General features: G+C 38.8%; 1 protein-coding gene across 19 annotated transcripts in view; it reads left to right on the forward strand.

Annotated features, from left to right (window-relative positions):
- LOC101705037 (cytospin-B) overlaps window positions 1-17,107 on the forward strand; it is a 394,241-nt gene that overhangs the window by 228,763 nt on the left and 148,371 nt on the right. For 17 of the 19 annotated variants that reach the window (XR_015443362.1, XM_087192079.1, XM_087192080.1 and 14 more), the window contains 3 exons: window positions 3,548-3,755; window positions 7,274-7,347; window positions 7,727-7,905. Coding sequence is in view for 18 of the 19 variants with exons in the window: in XM_087192079.1 (XP_087048205.1) it covers window positions 3,548-3,755; window positions 7,274-7,347; window positions 7,727-7,905 (461 nt within the window). In the remaining variant the exon portion in view is untranslated. Of the gene's footprint in view, window positions 1-3,547; window positions 3,756-7,273; window positions 7,348-7,726; window positions 7,906-12,600; window positions 15,995-17,107 lie in introns of those variants that run through there. The other 2 variants (XM_087192095.1, XM_087192096.1) reach the window with 1 other exon arrangement.

The following is a 17,107-nucleotide window of genomic DNA, read 5'->3' on the forward strand; positions in this document are numbered from 1 at the left end:
TGTAGAGTGCTTGCCTAGCATGTGCAAGACCCTGGGTTCAATTTCCAGCACTGCAAAAAATAAAGCAAAACAAAAGCAAATGAAAGCATTGTTACACAAGAAGCGGTGATGGAGAGTTTACTTCACAAGTCAGGTATCTTCCTGTTGGCAGCATCACAGCCCTGCCTCTGCTGGTCTCTAGCACAAGTATCTATATGACTGTAATGTTTTTGGAATTTACCCAGAATTTATTATAATGACCTCGCTGTGTCTGGCCATATCTGTTGTTTTTTGTTTTTTGTTTTTTCTAGTACCAAGGATTGAACCCGGGACCTTTGCACTGAGCTACATCCCCATCTCCTTTTTATTTCTTTGTTCTTTGAGACAGGGTCTTGCTTTGTAGTGCAGGCTGGCCTTGAACTCATTATGTAGCCTAGGCTGGCCTCAAACTCACAGTGATCCTCCTGCCTCTGCCTCCCGAGTGCTGGAATTACAGATGTGTACCAGCATGCCCATCTTTTATTTTGTATTTTGGACAAGTTCTCACTAAATTGCTAAGTTGCCTAGGGTGGGCTCAAATCTGTGATCCTTTTGCCTCAGCCTTCTATAGTCCAGGGATCCCAGGTATGTGTCACCACACCTGACTTGAAGCTAGTTTGGGTCGAGTGAGACTTTGTTCTTAGCTGACCTCTAACTTGATTTCTTTTGTACCCTTGTTCATTATACTCAACTGAGAAAGCTATGTGAGTGTAGAGATCTTTATTCGCTGTAGTCAAATTATCTCCTAATAAAGCCACCATCTCCAGTATTTACACCCTTGAGAGGAGAATCTAGATGTGTGTGGCACCAGTGTTCTCTAATACCTGCATTGGTGGAGTACAAGCAGAGACTCCTCAGGACTGACACACACCCTCCTTCCCCCAGCTGACGGGGAGTAGTAGTCACTGACTACCCAGTTGGGGTCCCCCTGCAGGCCTTAACTCTACTGAAGAGAGCTGCCTTCCCCAGGATGGCCACATCTCATGGCTCATCTGTTGGAAGAATAAAGGTCAGGCCTTGCTTCCACCTGGGGCAAAACTAAAGGGCATCCTAGGTGTTGAGCTGCCAAGGGGTAAGCCCAGGTCTTTGTGTGATAACATTTCTTATGGCTTCTCCTGCAGGATACTGCTTCCTTGGCTGTTCCACAGGGCGGCTCCTGAGAGCACTTCTCAATCAACTTCCTGGATCCACATCTCTATCTCCATCACAGTATCTTTTCCACAGGTTCAGAATCTGACATGCCAAGGTGAAGGTAGTGACACTAGCTGAGTAAGAATCTAGCCCCATCTGATCAGAGTGTGGTCCTAGAATCCCTGCCCTGAGGGCTGTAGAGCTGCCTCTGCTGCCATCTGCCTTTGATGATCGTTAGCACATCAGGAGTGGCTTTCTCTGTCCTCTCTCCAGGAAATCCTAGAGTTCCTGGAAAGTTCCTTTGAGTCTATTTGTAATGCAGTCCCATCAGCCCCTTTTGGAAGAAGTTAATTTTCAAAGCTGAAAAATGCTTAGAATACATGAAAATGATTTTTCTCTGCAAAAAAAACATCAAAATCACATTGCTGGGTGTTTAATAGTATAATTTGTAATCATGAGTTTTCATTACTGGCCAGCAGAAAGGCCAGTGACACAAAAAGGCAGCCTCGAACTATTAACAGTACACTTACCCTGGCAGTCTTGACTCAGGTCTGCACTCCTAACCATTTTAATGTATTTCAGCAGCTTTCAACCCTTTTTGACCACAACCTGCAGTGATGTATTTTGTTACAGTCCTGAGCCACATACTTCTATAATTTAAGCACAAGTTTCACAGAGAAATGCTGACCCTTAATGCAGGCTGTGTACCCTGGCTATGTTGGTTCTCATGTTGGTTCCCATGTTGGTTCCCTTACTGGTTTCTCTATTCTTATTAATTCCCTCCTTCCATTCCAGCTTTCCAAGTGAAAAATACTGCAGTACTGTCTTCCAATGTTTGTTCATTCATTCATCAAATACTCGTTAAGTGCCTCCTCTGTGTCACATCATGCAGGCTCAGGGGATCCAGTGGTGAATAAAGCAGACAAGGTCCCTGTCCCCATAGAGTTCACAGCTAGAAAGCTTTGCATATGAAGTGCAATTGGAAAAAATTTGATTGCATATGAAGTAAAAGAGAGATTTTTTTAAAGCTCAGAAAGAAATCTTTTAGCTAACAAGATTATATTATTTGATAAACATACAGCTATTTAGTAACCTTAATTAAAAGACTAGAAAAGGAGCAGTGATGCTGATTGCAGTGTTGACACTAATGGAATAATTAGTACATTCAGACAGTGAAATACTAATATGCAGCAATGAAAACAGTGACCTAGTGTAACTCATGTCAGTATGGATACATATCAAGAACAGATGGGCCGGGGATTTAGCTCAGTGGTTTTGCCGCCTGCTGTGCAAGCGCAAGGACCCAAGTTCGATCCCCGGTACCAAAAAAAAAAAAAAGAAAACAGTTAAAAAGTTACAAGAGGGCCAGTGATTTAGCGCAGTGGTTCCAGCACCTGCCTCGCAAGTGCAAGCGGAAGGTCCTGAGTTCGATCCCTGGTACCAAAAGAAAAAAAAAAGTTACAAGAGCACAGTAAACATTGTCTATTACAGAACAAAAACATATTAATCTTCTGCTGCAATATAATATAGTGTGCTGCAAACCATAATATATGATTTGTGCAAAAGTTTAAAAATATCCAGGACAATTCTATGCATTATCATAGGCATATACACGTATAGTAAAAGTGGAAAACCTTTCAGGGAATGACCATACACCAATTTTAGGATGGTGCTTATTACTCTCTGAGATAGGAAAAGTTCAGGCATTAACAAATCTTATTGAAGTAGAAATATTTAGCAAACGTGGAAAATTTAATTTTTTTTTAAGTCTGGCTGAATGGTTATCTCATTATTTTGAGTGTTTTTCTGTTAATTATTAAAATATGTAAAATTGACAATTGAATGGGCGAAACAACTGTTCTGTGCTACGTCTGTGTTTCTGGTGCATGCACATTTCTATGTTCTTTGATCTCCATCACACTTGTGTTTTATTCATCCAAAGAAACACTGCAGCCTTGAGTATCTTGAGGCTGAGATTCAGCAGTTTACTGATGAGTCAGTTTTCAGGAGTGTTGTTCGTGTCTCACAAGCAGAGGGCGCTTACTCCACAGGGGATGCACTACTGGCACCCACAGCAGGCAGTCCTCCTGTCAGCGTAGCCCCAGGGCCTCCCGTGGAAGCACTTTTCTCTCCAGAATGGGAAAGAAGGGCATTTAAGTACAGGCAGCTTTCTTTCTGCTTATATAAGGGGCACAAAAGCAGCCATTTAGACACGAATGTCATGTTTCTCTGAACACCTTTAGGCTGGGCTGTTTCTCACGCCATAGGACTTCTCAAGAATGTAAGGACTAGCACATGCCTGGAGCATCCTTTGCCTTTGCATCAAGGACCCTGGATACTGATTTGTGGGGAACTTTTTCATTTTTAAACTAACTGTGGAACATTTCTTTTCTTCCAGATGGAAAAAGATTATTCTTACCTGAAGGAGATATGTGATCATCAAGCAGAACAGCTGAGCAGAACCAGCCTAAAACTACAAGAGAAAGCATCAGAGAGTGATGCAGAGATTAAAGACATGAAAGAAACCATATTTGAATTGGAAGATCAGGTGGAACAGCACCGGGCTGTCAAGTTACACAACAATCAGCTCATTAGTGAGCTAGAGAGTAAGTGAAGGCATGCCTGCATGAAACATATGACAGGTGTGACTAGGAGCTAAAGGAACCAGTGGCAGTGGGCAGTGGAACAGCCAAAGGGTTGTTCCAAGGATATGTATTGGTTGGGGTTTAGAAGAGCTTTTCTTTTGAGTGTGGTATAATCTCCCAGGAAGAATGGCTGTTAAGAAACAATTGTTACTCTCTTAAATTACTCTGGAAAACTGGATGATAGAAAAGGAAAGTTGATGACTATGAGTCAGCAGCATGGGGTAACTGTGAAAAAGAACAGGTATATTCCGGATGTATTAGATATGTCTCATGTGACAGCCACACTGCTGCCCCTGTCTCTAAACAACTGGATCCACTTGAAGTTCAGTTGTGACTGTATGAGAGTTCATAGGACTTTCCCTTAAGAATAGTATAGGGTGTGAGCAGGTTATTCAGAACAAATTGTTTACTGCAGTCGTCAAGTTTGGATGTGTTGTCTTTTGAGTCTGATGATGGGTAGATGTTTAGAATGAACAATGTGTCCCCTTGATCTAAAGGGAGAAAAACATTTTTAGCACATGTCCCATTGATGGTGGGATATCAGGTAACTTACAGATGTTGGCCACTTCGTTACTGAAAAAGGATCAATATGACTTATTTGTGAATTTAGTTTGCTTTGAAAAGAGAAAGACATTAAACATTGCCTCTTTTGTTCAAATAAGCCTTATCAAATGATCACATCTAATGTATTTTGCTTCCATAACAAAAGAACTAATACATAAAGCTTTTAACAGTACTAGCTATTACTAAAAATAGTTGTTACCTGAGAAGTTCCCTAACATATACAGTCAATACTCATTATTCATAGATTCTGTATTCACTTACTAAAATTTATTTATATCTCCTAACCAGTACTACAGCAGTTTCATGGTTATTTTTGGACATGCAGAAAGGTAAAAAGTTAGAGTCATCCAGCGCTTATATTCTCACCTGGGATCAAACTGAGAGACTTCTGCCTTCTTGTCTCAGTTGTGATACTGTATACAAGTGTCCTTTTCACAGTCCACTTACTACTGTGTTTTCAGTGCTTTTCTGCTACCTTTGGTGATTGTGCTGTTGGAAATGGTATTCCATAAGTGGAATACTAAAGTGCTATCTACTGTTCCCAAGTACAAGAAAGGAGTAATATATTTTAGCATAGTATATTATGTATAATGTTAGATAAGCTTAGTTCAGACCTGTGCTGTTGGGCATGAGCTCAGTGTTACTGAGTCAGCAACACAATACATTCAGAGAAAGGAAAAGGAAATTCTCCAATTTGAGCATAAGCCTGCTAAAGTAGTATCTATAATAAATGATAAAGCTATGGAAAAGATGAGAAAGGGAGTAAATTTGTGAATTCAGGGGATGAAAGCCAATAAGCTGTAGTAGACAGCACTGTTGCAATGCCAAAACCAAAGAAATTTCACTTTGCCCAGGGTCAGGAAAATGTTCAACCTCATTACATGCCTATAAGACTTGCGAAAAGTTAAAAATATGGGCAAAAAATTCTGAAGATCAGGAGGATGTAGTTTTGTTTTTGTTTGTTTGTTTTGAGATGGGGTCTCACTAGGCAGTCCAGGCTGGCCTTAAACTTGCCGAGATCCTCCTACCTCAGCCTCCTGAGTTCTGGGATTACTGTAGTGTGCCACTATCCTGGCAAGAATTTTTAAAATACTTGCTCAGTGTTAACAAAGAAAAGGGAAGAGGTTTCTCATATTGATGATACTGGCTTATTTTATCACAACATTGGCAAATGAATGTGTAAAACACAAACGGCATGTCAGTTAATGAAAAATGTTCTGACACCCAGAAGCTCACAGGAACCTAACATTATATTTCCCCTAGGAGCAATAGTTCAGTATTCCTTAATTATAAGAAGTTATAAAGCTGGGCCAGGGATTTAGCTCAGTGGTTCCGCCGCCTGCCCTGAAAGTGCAAGGTCCTGAGTTCGATCCCCGATACCAAAAAAAGAATTTATAAAGCTACCATGAATAATGAGAATGGACTGTGTGTTCTGTACTTAATTTGGTCAGGTCAGTGCTGGTGCCTGTTCCATTGTTCATTAAGTGCAATGTGTACAACTGTAGAGCATCAGTACTCACTGTCACCCAGGCTTAAGTCGCACTTGTTGATATAATTAAAAACCTAGACATCTTTGTCAGCGTGTAATTCTGAACACAGCACCAGCTTTGAAAATAATAAAGTCTTTTGTTTTGTTTTTGTTTTTGTGAGATATTGATATTGAGAATATGATTGTGTTATCCTTAAATCCTTAAAAGTCAGCCCAGACACACCAAGCAAACCAGTGTATAATTAATGTCCAAAACAAATTTCAGGCCCACTCTCCAGTGATTATATCATAATATATCAGAGACTGAAAATAACGAAGACCGTTTTTTGAGAAGCTTTTAAACTTCTGCAAGGGATATTAAGGTATATTTGTTAGTGGGACGGGGATTTAGCTCAGTGGTTCTGCCACCTGCCTGGCAAGCGCAAGATCCCAAGTTCGATCCCCAGTACCAAAAAAAAAAAAAAAAGATATATTTGTTAAGGAGAATCAGAAGACACTCACATCCAGCTCTAGACTAATCACTCCTTCCTAAAAGATCCTCAAAAGAAGCAGAACAATACAAAGAAGTGAAGGAGGGTTTTCTTATTCTGTGGCATTTGACTCCAAACACAAACTCTCAGGGCCCAGGCCCTGATCTAGAACTGCTGGGGTAAGACCTGACTTGTGGATTTTTAAAAACCTGGTGATTCTGACTCACATACTTAAAAGACAACTACTACTCTAGGTTAGAGAAACCATTTAGAAATTTTTACTAGGTGACTGATATGATGAGATTTAAATTTAAAAGTCTCTGATAGTGATATGGAGAGAATTGGAAACAGGGTGAAGTAGGGATAGGACTTGTTTTTCATTAGGGAGTACAGTTGAGCCACCTGTGGAGCTATTAAAATATATTCCGTCTGCCCTTGCAGACTATGAACCCATAGATCCTGAGCTGCAACTTGCACTTCTGAGCTTTTGAAAAACACCATACATACTTTTGAGGTTTAACTGAGGTTAAGAATCGTGCCCTAGACATGGGTTTCAAAATCATAGAAATAATGACCAGTCATATTCTCTATTATTCAAAAGCCTTCTGCCTTCCTCAGTGAAGGCCATTCAGGATAGTGGTGTGTGAAGAGCACCAGGGAAGCTCAGCTCAAATGTATGAGTGGCTGCTGAGGTCTCTTCCCATAGTGCTATGTGATCATACACCTCGATTTCTAACGATATATCCTGAATAAGCACACTTATTTCCCATGTCATCCCATTCCCTGTCTTAGAAGAACCACTTGCTTCCAGCTTCCTGCTTGCAGGACACTAAAAAGTGAAATTTTAGTAGAAGGTGTGGATTTGCAAGCCTTTTGTGTCCTCTGGCGCTGCCCCTTTGCTACTCAGCTTACCTTCTTCCACTTTTCCAACTCCTGTCTGAATTGTTTACTTCTAGGCAGTGTGATCAAGCTGGAAGAGCAGAAGTCAGACCTGGAACGGCAGCTAAAGACCCTGACAAAACAGATAAAGGTGTGTGGGGTGCAGCTATGGGCAGGTCTCCTCTATCGTCTCACTGTACATATTTCCATCTTAGCTCTGGAAAAATGGGAATAACACCAATTGCTCTCCAGCCTGCTTTCTCTTGGAGTATTTCCATGATGTGACCTCCAATCATATATTCTTATTGTCAGGAAGTAAAAGTAAAGCAGTTGTTCAGTTTTAGAATGGAAAATGCTCATAGGATAGTGGAATTTCCACTTGTGCCTCTTCCTAGTAGCAAGACACCATTTAAAGTAGGGCCTCACTGCTGGCCATTCTTTCTCAGAGATTGATAAGGGAATTCTACAGTGTCTGTATAGATGAGGCCCCAGCAGGCATCTGACACAGGTATGGACTCTGGCGTTTTCAGGAGGAGACTGAGGAATGGAGGCGGTTCCAGGCAGACCTACAGACTGCAGTGGTGGTGGCCAATGACATCAAATGTGAAGCCCAGCAGGAGCTACGCACTGTGAAGAGGAGGCTGTTGGAAGAGGAGGAGAAGAATGCCAGGCTACAGAAGGAGCTAGGGGACATGCAGGGCCACAGCAGGTGGGTCACGGGTGGAGCCATGAGTCTAAAGGGCACCTGGACAGTGCTTGGCTTCTTACTTAATCACTGTGCATGAGGAGGGCTGGGTCACTTTTCTGTCTCTCTATGTCAGTTTCTATTATTTCTTTTCTAGAATTAATCTAATTCCATGACCACTACTACACAACTCAGAACATTCCATTCAGGGCTCAGTCACTGCCATTCTGTACCATAAGATGTTGAAAAAAAGTCTTTACTTGAATGTATAGAAAAAGTTCTAGCCAAATATCCTTTTAGCTTTAAAGAATATAAGTAATATCTAGGATACCCATTAAATTATAATACTTGTGTAGAGAGATACACGCTGAAAGGCTAACTTGCTTAGTTCTCATGCAGTGGGAAGAGCTAGACTCAAGGGGAACTGCCACCAGATAAAAGGCTCATTCCTTACTGACAATTCCCATGAGCTATTTCAAAAAGGTCTTGACATGACCTACTTTATTAAAAAGGATGAGTGGGCCAGGGATTTAGCTCAGTGGTTCCACCGCCTGCCTTGCGAGGGCAAGGTCCCGAGTTCGATCTCCAGTACTGAAAAAAAAGGATGAGTGTAGAAAACAGACATCTAACTGATGTCTGCCTTTCCCTTCAGTTGTTAGAATGGGGGTCACACAGACCAAAGGCTTTACTGATCAACCAGGAATTGCTAACAGGAAGGTATTACTAAGGCGAGCTCAAAGTGAATTATTTAAAATTGAAGTAGAAAAAAAAAACCAAAAAAAAAAACAGGCCGGAGATTTAGCTCAGTGGTTCCGCCACCTGCCTCACAAGCACAAGGACCCAAGTTCGATCCCTGGTACCAAAAAAAAGAAAAAAGAAAATTTAAGTAGAGTTTACAGAGACTATAAGCAGTATTTTAAGCTTTCACTAGTACAATATTATCTTTCCTTAGACAAGAATTGATATCTTTAACTTTGAAATTTTGGGATGTTAGAAAACTTTTTTGAATTTTTAAATGACTTTCAAATATGAAATACAGCCTTTTAAAATCAGATTTAGCAAGTCTTGCATGTTAGTCTGTACAGTTTACCCTAATCTTTATGTGTTTTCCAGGATCAGAAGGGTTGTTCATTGGCTTGGTACTGAGCCTTGGGATCTGGTGTTCTATGATCATGATTTCATGATATTGAGAATAGATTTCTTCTCAAAATTCTGTTTTGATTTTCCCACCAAACCTATGCCAATTAATTCCATGTCCCTTTATGACTTTTATATAAAATGGACTCTAGAGAAGGATTACTGTAGCCAGTTCCACAATTCATTCTTTAAAAATCAGGATCATTAACTTACAGTCACACTTTCAGACTCTTTTCAGGCCACCAAAGGAAGTAAATTTTAAATGAAGGCAGGAGAATTGGAAAACAGGGTATCATAGTACTTATATTGAGATGATTGTGAGGTCATTCTAGTTTGCTTTTGTCTGCTTTTGTCACTTGTCTTGCTTCTACATTGTGTGTCTTTGGAAAAGGAACAAGTCATAAGTTGCACTGCATCCTATGTAGTTATTTTGAAGACAATAAAGATAAGTTTTTGTGGTGGCCCTAAATAGGCTATTGTATGAGATGTTGCATTACTTACATAGGTTCTTAGATGCAGATTTGAGCTCTAATATAATAACAGATTTCAACGTGGGTCCTGATAGTTTGAGGGCTTTGTATACTACATTCTACACCTTCCAATTTAGGAGAAATTTCATTAAAAATCAACAACAGCACAAAATGTTTCTCTTTTAATTTTCTAGGGATTTTTTTAAACCTACCTCCCAAATCTAGCAGTTTAATTCTGTGTCACAAAATCTTTCAAAACTTTAGAATTGACACAAATCAGAACATGGCATATTTCTGAAAACCATTAGATATCAAAATGTCTGTTGTCAAATTTGGCAGGACATCAGACAATTGCTGGTAATGGTTTCTTGTCTGATCTTGAACTTCTCTGGCAAGTTACACTTTCTAAAGAATTGACTATTTGAAAATTACTGATGGCCTAGCTGCCTCCTGATCCTACCACATGAGCAAGAGTGGAAACCAACTCCCACCCTCAAAAAGTTCCTGCAGCAACCTAGTGTTTCCATCTTGGCTGAACGAGTTCTTGACTGACACTTGATTTGACCCTTGATGGTCATCTCATAACTCAAAAGTCGTTCTTGGTTCAGCCACAGCCAAAGAACTTGCAGAACCTTCTCTGATGAGGTCTTCCAAGCACAACTGAGAGAAGGTAAGAGCATCTGGAAAGCACCTTCACATTGCCATGGGGTTAACTGGTTGATATTCTCATTTTGCATAGATGGGGTTTTGAGGGAATTATTAGAGTCAGGCTGATAGATGAGCGAATGAAGAGCCTGGGTAGGAGAATACATTCACATTTGTTACTGAGAAGTTAATAACTAGAACAAAGTGAGATATTATCTAACTCATTAATGGTCTGCAGCCCTATTATATTTTCAAGGATTTAAAAGTTTTATTTATTTTGGGATGGAGTCTCACTATGTTGCCCAGACTGGTCATAAACTCAGCTGATTCTCCTTCCTCAACAACCCAAGTAGCTGGACTGCAGGCATGCACCACCATGCTTGGCTGATATTTTTATTTTAGATTCAGAATAATTGATGTTAATATAAGTAGAGAAATAAAACTGTAGACTCATTGTTTCGTCCATTCTGTAATGTCCCCATCCCAGGCCTGGCTCCATCCTCTGTTAAATGAAGTGCAATGAGTAGATAGTATTTCAAGGTCCCTTTAAGTCATACTCTCTGAGACTAGTTGGTCACCTGTCCATTCTCTAGTGGGAGAGTCAGAAATCCAGCCCTGCCATCTATTTGGAGCAATCTTTTGAGCTTCAAAGATGAACATAATAACATCTTTGAATTTTACCTGTGGCTTATTGGCCTGCTCTTTCCCAGAAGTTTGAACAACTAGTGTGTGTGTATATGTGTGTGTGTGCGTGTGTGTGTGCATGTTTACGGGCCTGGATGTATAAATTAATGGACAAAAGGATAATGAATAATTTCTCAATCCTGGCTTTTCCCCATTTTGAATAATTAAGAGGAAAGTGTTGAAATGCAAACCATTCATTGAAATTGAAACATTTCTGGGGCTGGGATTGTAGCTCAGTGGTAGAGCACTTGCCTAGCATTTGCAAGACCCTGGCCTCAGTCCCCAGCACTAGGAAAAAAAAAAATGAATGGATGAATAAATTAATGAAGAAAAGAAAAGAAAGAGCTATTAGATCTTTTTTCTGAAAAGTTGAGCCCTGGGCCCTAGGTGGTACAGAGAGCACACAGGCAGCTCACTAGCTAAGTGTGGTGACTCCAAAACATTGATGAGCAGTACATGACACAGACTTCGCAAACATTGGCAGGGAATGATCTGTGCATTTTTTTCCTTGTCCTGAAGCATTAAATGCCTTGTTTTTAGGTTGATTTGCTGTGTCTATCATGTTACACCAACGAACATCCATGGAAGACATCTTAAAAAAGGAAGGTCATTGAAAACAATGTACATGTGTTCCTAATCAACAGCATTAGCATCCAAGATAGAATATCTCAGGTTTACATATGTTTAGCCTGTACCACACACCAATTTTGTATTGTTCCCACTCAAATGAGGAACATGGTGCCCTGTCACACACAGATTCTGCAGGAGCTGGCTTTTAACTCACACATGCACATCCACATCATGCGGTAATGTCCCTCATGTGTGCCTGTGCTCCCTCTGTGTAGTTCTTAGAATGCTAGTGTTTCACAGCCGCTCAGCAAGTGTTCCATAGCTGCTGCTGTAAGGGAAGTGTGTAAGTTGCAGGTATATATTCTTGGGTCACTAAGATGTCTTTCCCAACTCCCTGTGATGCCAAATCCCTGACCCTGATGGATGGATGGGCCAGTTCCCATAGGGATTCCTAAGCAGTTTCAAACAGACCTTCCCTTAGCACTTAACCATCAGGGCCTCTGGCATTTCATTTGACCTTTACTGTGGAAATCCTTTTAAGCACACATAATCAGTTCATTCACATACTATTTTTTATAGTTTAAATTTACAGCTATGACATTAAATATATAGTTTATAATTCTACTTTTTTTGCCCAATACTGGGGATGGAACCCAGGGCCTTATACATGTTGGGTAAGTGCTCTATCATTTCTACCACTAAGCTGCATCCCTGGCCCTAGTCTATAATTCTGAAGGGCTGTCTTATTTTTTTGTTGTGTTGTGTTTTGTTTTGCAGTATTGGGATTAAATCCAGGGCCTTGCACATACTAGGCATGCTTTATACCACCAAGGCACATCCTCCACCCCATTATTGGATTTTTACTCTTAGGGTTTTTGTGGAGTAGAGAGTTTGTCGTGGATAGTACAGGGAAACACAAACCTCTCTATAAATGACAGGGAGCCTATGTTCATCCTGGTTATCTGTCCTTTACCAATACAGTTATTTGTTGGAAAAGTTCTGGTAAAAGGAGCCTAGTAATGGCATTTTGAAGTCTTTCACATTTTCTGTCTGGAAACCTTTGACTTACAAAAATTTGCAATAGTAGGAATGAAGACCAGTTAGCTTTTCCTTGTGGGACAGTACAAGTTATTAATTCTTGTATTGTAATCAAAAATTGTGTTGCCTTGCATAACTCCTTTACCAGCCTTCCCTCCCATTTCTATCTTCACAGCTCCGTGGTCTCTGTCAGCTAGCAGAGCTTTTGGTGGAAGAAATACAGCCCAGCCCTTGCCATGATTGGAAACTACAGCCATTTCTATATGAAAGGGGGAATCTGTAGAGGAGAAATTACCATTTTATATAAAAGAGCCCAGTTGTCTCCTATACCATTCACTGTTCCAAACAGTGCACATTGCAATCAAGCCTCTTTACTTTTTTCTACATTTTCAGAATCAACTCATGCATGATCAAAGATAAATCTTCCCTCTTTTTTTTTTTTTTTCCTCTCCTTAAGAAGATTCAGCAGTCTCTGCTTTTGGAGAATAAAATGAAGTTCTGGAAAGATAAAATACAAGTCTTTGAAAAAATATTTCATGTTCTTAGAGAATAGTGGCTTAGCAAACTCCCAAGTGGTGGTGAATGCAGCTCATACATAGGTTCTGCTTTTTGGTATTTATTTTCATGCGCTTTTTTGAATGTAGGATCTGGTAATCTTGGAATTGACACTGCTTAAGGCAAAATAAGAAGCCATCTGCATGATGCCTTATACTGAAGAATTTTAGAAAGTTCTCCCTTATATCAAGTCTTGCTTGAGCCTGTGTAAGCTGAGGTCTCACTTTATTACCTCATTTGAAACAAACTGCCACTAAGCTTTCGTTTGATTTCCAGAATCTTTGTTTGGCTAAACATAGATATTTGGTTGAGAATAAAAAATGTGGTTAGCCAGATGAATATACACAATGACAGTGCTAATTGAAACCTAACTGAAAACTAATGAAGGATAACTTACAACAAAAGCCTCATGAATAAAACCTAGACTGGAAACTTAAAAGACTTTTAATGCAGAAGGGGACAACTCAGAGTGATCTGGAATTTAAAGTATGACTAAACTTTTGGGTAGTACATATGTTTGTGAAGATCTGTATCCAATTCAGCAGACTCTACCAGTGAAAAACCTCCTACATTTCTCATGTGAGGAGCATCTTGCAGTATAGATAGCATAGGGCTGTTAGCTACATAATAAAAAGGAAAATTAGGATTAAGAATGCTCTTTAAGCTCAGGAAGAAATCAAATTGAGTACACAGGCTTACCAGAAAAATTTAACTTGGCATGAGAAAGAAGAGATGTTGATACTTCTTTATAAAGAAAATTAGGTACTCGCTGGAATTACCCTCATGTTCTGGGAAATCATTACCTCAGGTTGAAAATTCTTAGAATGACTTAAAATGAACTTGCTGAGTGTTTTCTAATCTAGACAATAAGAAAAATGCAACCTCAACTTAAAATGCACAGCTATGTTAACCCTTATATTTTGATCTGTCTTTGCTCTGGGTATTGTTGAATATTTTTATATGTAAGCATTTATGAAGTGCTAAATAAATATGTTATTATTTAGAAGAGTGTGTTGTTTGGTTTTTAAACACTGGCTATGTTTCTGCAGGACTTTTATGTTCTTCTGTTGTCAGTTTTTCCCTGATACGGTTTTAGAACTTTTTTTGGAGGGTTAGCTGGAGATTGTACCCGAGGCCTTGGTGTGTGCTTAGGCAAGCACTCTACCACTGGGCTACATCCCAGGTCCTAGTTTGAAAACTTTAAAGTCACATCAAATAACTAGAATTATGAAATCAGAACATGCTGGACTTTAAATAGAAGTTGTTACGAGGAGGTTGATAAGGAATATAAATGTAACTGTTTAATGATTTCATTATTAGAATGGGGGCATGGAATAAAAATGCTAATTTTGCACAAAGCAAAAACCTGTAGAGCAATGGTGGTGAATCTATGACACACGTGTTATTTGTTGTTCTTTTAAGACAGAAAATGTTAATGTAGAGTTTTTTCTAAACTAAAACCTCAGCATTCAGATTTAATTGCAGTGTTGGTATTTTGTGATAAATAAGTGGGTTTTGGGTTGCAGTTTGGCTACTCAGTCTCTGAAGAGGTTTGCCATCACTGCTCTAGGGAATCAGAAAACAATAGTATAAGAATTTGAAGCCTGAAATTGTCTGGTTTGAATTTTGAAACAAGACATTAGTAATGTAATATATTGGATTTTTCTTGATTATGAAATTATATTTAGGGTTTGTAAGTCATAAAATGAAGATGTAGGAAGATTTACATAAATATATAGAGAACTTATTTTTACATCATTTATAGACAAGGGAGTGTATTTTATATGATACTCTGCACTTTGATGTTTCACTTGATGTGTCACAGGTATTTTTCCAGGTCAGTATGTACAAATCTTAAGTCATTTTGACAGCTGTGTAGTATTCTGCAGTGTACCCAAGCATATTCATATATTACCTTAATTTTTCTTCCTTTATTGATAATGAGATTGTAATAATGCATATTAACATTGCCTTATATAGTTGTGTTTGTATTAGTTTAATTAGTCATTTTTTGGTGTTGAGGATTGAACCCAGGGCCCCAAGTATGCTAAGCACACACTCTACTACTGAGCTACCCTCCTAGTCCCTTTGTTGTTTTGTTTTGTTTTGTTTTTTTTGGTACCAGGGATCGAACCAGTGAAACCACTGAGCTAAATCCCCGGCCTGTTTTTGTTTTTATAGGATGAGTTCCTAAAACTATGGTTGATACATTTGAGAATATGCATGTTTTTATTTTAATAGATGTTGCCAGATTACTTACCTTAGGGTTGTGATGTTACTCTTGGTGAAAGTGCCCACTTACTTAGCTTTAGTAGCTGTGATATTATTAATGTTATTTTTGCCAGTAACAAGCAAAAAAATAAAATACTATCTCATTAGCACTTAATGTGCATGGATGCACATATTTTTATCTGTTTACTAGCCATTTGCATTTTCTCTTACAAGAATTGGTAGTCCATATGGCCATACCACCCTGAATACACGGACCTCGTCTTACAAGAATTGCTAATTTATTAGCACTTTTGCCTATTTTTTTTACTGAGCTGATTATTTTTTTCTTACCAGTGTATAAGTCAGTATTTCTGATCCCAGTATGTTGTTAATATTTTGCTTTTATCATTGGAATTTTTATATTGTTATATAGAATATTTATTTTTCAGTGCTGGAGATTGAGATCTTTGTCCATGTGAGGCAAATGCTGTACCACTGAACTACACCCCCAGCCTTATATAATGTGATCTGTTTGTATTTTCCTTTATTGTTTTCAAGAGCTTTTGTTTTTGTTCAAGGCTTTCCCTCCCCCAATATTATGAAACCATCTATTGGATTTTATCTGTTTGACACACATGTGCACACAGACACTCCCAGACATTTGATCTGCCTTTGTAATGTGAGATGTGGTTCTTTTTTCATCCAAGTGGGTAGCCATTCAGGCCAGCATCATTTATTATCAACTCCTTTTCATTGTTTATTTTATCTATATTCAGAGAGACCTTCCCAAATATACTTCTTTTTTTGTTCTTTTTAGTTAGTTCTGCTTCAAAATATTTTAATGGTATTATTATATTGCCTATATTATTTTTTAAATTTAGCTTTTCATGTTAAATTGTCTTTCATCTATTTTTTCATATTTTATTGAATTTTATAAGTAGATTATATCAAGTGTCTGTTTCTTGTCATTAATTTACCAATGCTTGTTCTCTCTTGAATGTCATTACTCTTCTCATTTTATGTTATGAAATATTTTCATAGATCAAAATTTTAAAAAGTTTTTTTTAATATCAGGGCATGCTTTTACTCATTTACTGATTCTTGGTTAAATAGATCAAAGTATGTCAAGGCTGGTCATTTGCCCAAGATAAATATCTAGGTTTTGCTTAGTTATATCCTCTTTGCCTGCTGATGCTTCGAATTTTCTCTTAAACTAGTGGGAAGGTTCTTTAAGGTAAACTAAAGTTCAGATAGAGTATAGCAGGAGTAGATGGTTAGCAGAAGAAATTGGAACACAGGAGCCAGCTTCCTGGGTCTGCTTTTCTTCAATCCATTGTTCGCCTTAGGTACATTCTGTGGCTCTTTCTGACTTCTTGTTGTTCCTGCCCTTTGTGCCTGAATGACCCAGCCCCAGGCTCCTTGGATCCTTTGCAGAGATATGCTGCATGCTCTCTGCCTTCATTCTTCTCTCTATCCCTGGCCCTCTAACATAGAGGAGACATTAGGGAAAGGAAACTGTGGAACATAACCTTAGTATTTTCCTTCCACCCTAACCTCCCACTTACTTTCTATGTAGCAGAAATTCTTCAAAGCCTGTACCCTATAGATGGTACCCTTCTCTAGTTTCCATTGATGATCCAAGAATTTTTTGCTCTTTGATTCTTTTTGTTGGGATTTGGAAATTAAGATGTTTGTGTTCAAATTGCCATCTTACCATGTTAGTATGTATAGTCTAGTATTGAAATTTAGAAGTGAGATTCAGAAGATACTCTTTGACACCTAAGAGGCAGAATGTTTCATATTTATTCACAGTAAAATGATAAACTTTGATTTATTTTGTGTATAGTATTCTGAAAAAATTACATTCCTGGTAAAGGCATAGAATGAGCAAAGGCACAGAAGCAGGATATAAAAGG

This window comes from Heterocephalus glaber, unplaced genomic scaffold (assembly GCF_053883595.1).
Source record: "Heterocephalus glaber isolate CG9 unplaced genomic scaffold, H.glaber_assembly_v1.0 deba00001565, whole genome shotgun sequence".
Lineage (NCBI taxonomy): Eukaryota > Metazoa > Chordata > Mammalia > Rodentia > Bathyergidae > Heterocephalus > Heterocephalus glaber.